At 38.4% G+C, this 5,000-nt stretch overlaps 1 protein-coding gene across 1 annotated transcript in view; it reads right to left on the bottom strand.

The window, feature by feature from the left end:
• Positions 1-3,076: 3,076 nt before the first annotated feature.
• Positions 3,077-5,000, bottom strand: part of LOC125040235 (actin, muscle-like) — a 2,524-nt gene continuing 600 nt past the window's right edge. Inside the window, exon 2 of the mRNA XM_047634787.1 lies at positions 3,077-4,637. Within this exon, the coding sequence (XP_047490743.1) occupies positions 3,489-4,619 (1,131 nt within the window). The 5' untranslated portion in view covers positions 4,620-4,637 and the 3' untranslated portion in view covers positions 3,077-3,488. The remainder of the gene's footprint in view (positions 4,638-5,000) is intronic.

Below are 5,000 nucleotides of genomic sequence, written 5' to 3'. Positions count from 1 at the left end.
GTTTATCCGCGTGCCGCCTCGCTTGTCACCCGTAAGAGAATGTGGCAGACTCTGATTAACGAGGGCTTTCAGTATGCAGAGTACGGCAGTGGTTCTTTTATGCACGAGGGTGGTAGGTGGGTGGGTGCTGGGCACTACGGCACTCCTCAGTTGCCACAGAAGAAAGTACTTAGGCACCCCTCAGTTGCCATTGATGAAGGTACATTGGAATTCCTCAGTTGCCATTGAGGAAGGTACATTGGGATTCTTCAGTTGCCATAGAAGAAGGTATTATGGCACTCTTCTGTTGCCACAGGCATTGGCATTTTTTCCATGAAAGGAACAATTCAAAATGACTTCCAGGGGAGCAAGGTCTTCTGGGATCTGTCAGTTCGGATAAAAAATGCCCAAGAAACTACAAGTCACTATTAATATTCATCTTAGCACCATAAGAAATATATTAACTTCTTAACTTAGTTCCTTCAATTAATTCCTGAGAGACCATACAGTTCAAAACAAATCATAAATTACACAGTCGATAGTTTGTGCGCATAATCTTTATTTATTTATTTATTTTTTTATATGCCACCTACCTTTGTTTCTTCACATAAAGCTTTCTACTTCATCTGTATGATGGAAGAAGGAACTTCCTCTCCATGAGGTAAGGCGTGAAGGATATGACGTCACGAGGGAGATCAGAGTGCCTGCCAATGTTTCTCTTTCTCAGAACTACCTGCGCTGCCAACTACACCTGAGCTCGATATATATATGACATACATTTGCTTCTATTATATTTCTGTGTGGTGTGTGTATCTGCGTCTTTCGAGTGAGAAGGGGAGAGAGAGGGGAGGAAAGAGAGAGGGCTAAAGGAAATGAAACAGACAGATAAATAGGAAGATAGATAGATAGAGACAGACAGACAGACAGACAGAGCTCAAAAAATATTACATTTTTAACTAACGCAACATTGTTACCTTAATCCTGGACGCCATCCCCCAAGAAATTAAGTTGATAAATACAAGTTAATAAAAGCCAACAAAAACAATCTCCTCCGTGTATGGGGAGAAAAGAGAAGTTAAATAAACGCTTCTGTGAATTTCTAATTTTATCTATTGACGTAAGGGTGTGTATATAGTAATGAATAGGTGATCTGTTCTTGGTTGTTCCATTATTATCAAAATGAATCAGGGGCAGAATTTTAATGATAGTAAATGTCATTAGCCATTACCTAATCACATAAACAATGAAGGTAAATATATAACTGAAGCCTTTGCCACAGTATCGAACACTGACCCACATAAACGAATAGGAAGCTCGATTTCGGACACAAGTTGATTTCATTTACCTGTTAAAAAACCTATTCCATTTGCTAAAATTTATCTTCTCTGCTCACTGTTGAACAAAGTCACTTAATAATCAGCGGGAAGGACCCGATGGTGCTGCCAATGGTATTCTTGACAACTTAATATCTAACGTCTCTGTCTACCATTTCCCTTGCAGGCGATATAATTTATTTTGATAATATGAAGGTTGTAAAATAAAGTCTGGCAAAGAGATGGGTAGTGAATATCAACCGATCGCAAACTGAAGTGACGTATTTGTGATGCGTGGTACTCATAAAAAAGGAAGGACACGAGAGAGAGAGAGAGAGAGAGAGAGAGAGAGAGAGAGAGAGAGAGAGAGAGAGAGAGAGAGAGAGAGAGAGAGAGAGAGAGAGCTATTCCAAACGCTTGCAGCATAGTGATTTTGGTGTGGCAATGGCAGAACTAAAAATTAATTATATTTCTGATCTTCCCGGTTATTTTTTACAAGATTTTTTTTTTTTTTTTTTTTTTTCTTTATACTGTGTCAAGTTGAATGGCGAAAGAAAACGGGTTAATTGCTCCCGGTATAGACCGGCTATTAGCTGCATTTTTTTATGCTTACTATTTCCATTATAAGATTTATCGCATGATATAATAATACGATCTACATGCCTCTATTGCATGTTTATATGCTAAAGTGGAAAATAAATGAATAAAATAGGCCTATGCCATAGTACTATGTATCTTTGACAATGTTACTAGCAATTACAGCAGAGCAGCAATGGATATGATAGTTGTGTTATGAACAATTATTATTAGTAATAGCAGTGGTAGCCTTCGCAGAAGTGGCAGTGACGTTACTTTTATTAACAGTTGCGTTATAGCAACGTTGTAATGGTAGTACTATAACAGACCCACTAGCATAGAAAAATGAAATGCGAAAGTATATGAGTATATAACAAGTAAAATACTAACGTTCTTCTGCAAGTACACATTATGTAACATAACTGTTATTTAAATATAAAGTTTGCTCAGTGCAGGAAAAGCAAAGCAAAACAAATACCAATTGCTAACAAATGTACATAATAAGCAATTTTGAAATGCTACTCCGATATCAATGAGATCGCCATCTTTCGTTAATTCGATTCTTGTCTCTTCAATTATAAATCATGAACGCATTTTAATACCTAAACGAAGGGATTTGTGTCTCCTTTAAAAAGGTTATTCAGTAATTGAAGTCCCTTGGAGGATATTTATAATTTAGATTCAAATATATATATCATGGTACGGTAATTTAGTTTTATCATACATTTCGTATACGTTTTTTTCACAAAAACTATATCCTCACATTAAAATTCATAGACACGGTAAAGTAGTCCATAGTATTGGATATTTGAGAGTAAGTAAGAATAAAAGCAAAATCTTTTCAGAGTTCTTGCATGTTGAGATTTTTATATATTATGTAATTTATGTCATGTAGTAGTTAGGTGGTGGACAGATGAAAAATCTAAAGCTGACATAAAAAAAATACTTTTGGATCATCTACTATCAAAGTAAGGTAAAGAGAGTCATATCAGAAGCATGTATATGCAACTCCTTTTTCATTGAATATATAATTGTTTAATGCCTTTTCCATTTCAGTTTAATTATGTCAGCTTTTCTGTTGTAATTACCAAAGAATGTTAGGAAAAAACTGCTTTATCATTGTATGGTTACAGATTTGTGGAAATTTGTTTTCTGTTTACTGTTAATTTACATGAATAAATGGCTGGGTTTAAAAAAAAAATCTCTCATATTTTATCAACAATTCTTTTTTTCTTTTTTTACTTTCAGGACAAACAATTATAGTTTAAGAGATACATTAATAAATAACTGGTAACAGTCGCCCTAACAGTGGAGAAGTATGCATCCGTTTACACGTGTATTACATTCCTTACTGCAAAAGAAGTGAAGTGTCATGCGAGTTAAGTCCACAAACGTCTGGACATTTTGCTCGAATGCCATATACTGCTGTCGAAAAAAACGATGAACTTTTCACATTTGCTCAAGTGCTTCATTTGTTGCAAACATATATTTGATGGAAATTCCATTTTACTTTTCACTTGCACGTATAACGGTTACCTTCAGCACTATTCTTTGGCTGACTCTACATGGTGGGACAACTCATTTAAGATATTACCAGTACGACATACACTTCGAAGAACTTTAGAAGCACTTGCGGTGGACGATACCTGGACCAGATTCATCGAATTCTTCCTTGGTGATCCACATTGCCTGGAAGGTGGATAAGGAAGAAAGGATAGAGCCACCGATCCACACGGAGTATTTACGCTCAGGAGGAGCAATGATCTTGATCTTGATGGTGGAAGGAGCAAGGGCAGTGATTTCCTTCTGCATGCGGTCAGCGATACCAGGGTACATGGTGGTACCTCCAGACATGACGTTGTTGGCAAACAGATCCTTCCTGATATCAATATCGCATCTCATGATGGAATTGTATACAGTTTCATGAATGCCGACGGACTCCATGCCCAGAAGCGAGGGCTGGAACAGAGCCTCAGGAGCACGGAATCTCTCGTTACCGATGGTGATGACTTGACCGTCGGGAAGTTCGTACGATTTCTCTAGAGAAGAGGAAGCTGCAGCTGTCGCCATTTCACCTTCGAAATCAAGAGCAACGTAACACAATTTTTCCTTTACATCTCTAACAATTTCTCTTTCTGCCGTTGTAGTGAAAGAATAACCCCTCTCTGTTAGGATCTTCATCAGGTAAGCGGTGAGATCACGACCAGCCAAGTCGAGACGAAGGATAGCATGAGGAAGTGCATAGCCTTCGTAGATGGGGACAGTGTGGGTCACACCATCACCAGTGTCAAGCACAATACCAGTGGTACGACCAGAGGCGTAGAGGGACAGCACGGCTTGGATAGCCACGTACATGGCAGGTGTGTTGAAAGTCTCGAACATGATCTGGGTCATCTTCTCACGGTTGGCCTTGGGGTTGAGGGGAGCCTCAGTGAGGAGGACAGGAGATTCCTCAGGAGCAACACGGAGTTCGTTGTAGAAAGTGTGATGCCAGATCTTCTCCATGTCGTCCCAGTTGGTGATGATACCGTGTTCGATGGGGTACTTGAGAGTAAGGATACCTCTCTTGCTCTGGGCCTCATCACCGACGTAGGCGTCCTTCTGACCCATACCGACCATCACACCCTGGTGACGGGGGCGGCCGACGATGGAGGGGAAAACGCATCTAGGGGCGTCGTCTCCGGCGAAACCGGCCTTGACCATGCCGGAGCCGTTGTCTACCACGAGGGCGCAGGTTTCATCGTCACACATGATGGAACTTCGCTATACCTGAAAGATCATCACATAGCATTAAACCCAAAGCTAGATATGATTTTGCATATAAGCAATGCTCACAGATCAGACACATTTTTGTATATACTGTATATATTTGCATTCACACACCTAAACGCTTTAAACGCACACACGCAAACCAAACACGCACACATATATATATATATATATATATATATATATATATATATATATATATGCATTCACACACGCAAACGCAAACACTTTAATGTCATACATACACATGTATATGTATATGCATATGTATATATATATATGTATGTATGTATGTATATATGTATGTATATATATATATATGTATATATATATGTATATATATGTTTATATATATATATTTAT

Source organism: Penaeus chinensis, chromosome 28, assembly GCF_019202785.1.
Source record: "Penaeus chinensis breed Huanghai No. 1 chromosome 28, ASM1920278v2, whole genome shotgun sequence".
In the NCBI taxonomy this organism is placed as follows: Eukaryota; Metazoa; Arthropoda; class Malacostraca; order Decapoda; family Penaeidae; genus Penaeus; species Penaeus chinensis.
Note: the sequence above shows the minus strand (reverse complement) of the source record. Positions and strands in the feature narration are given on the sequence as shown.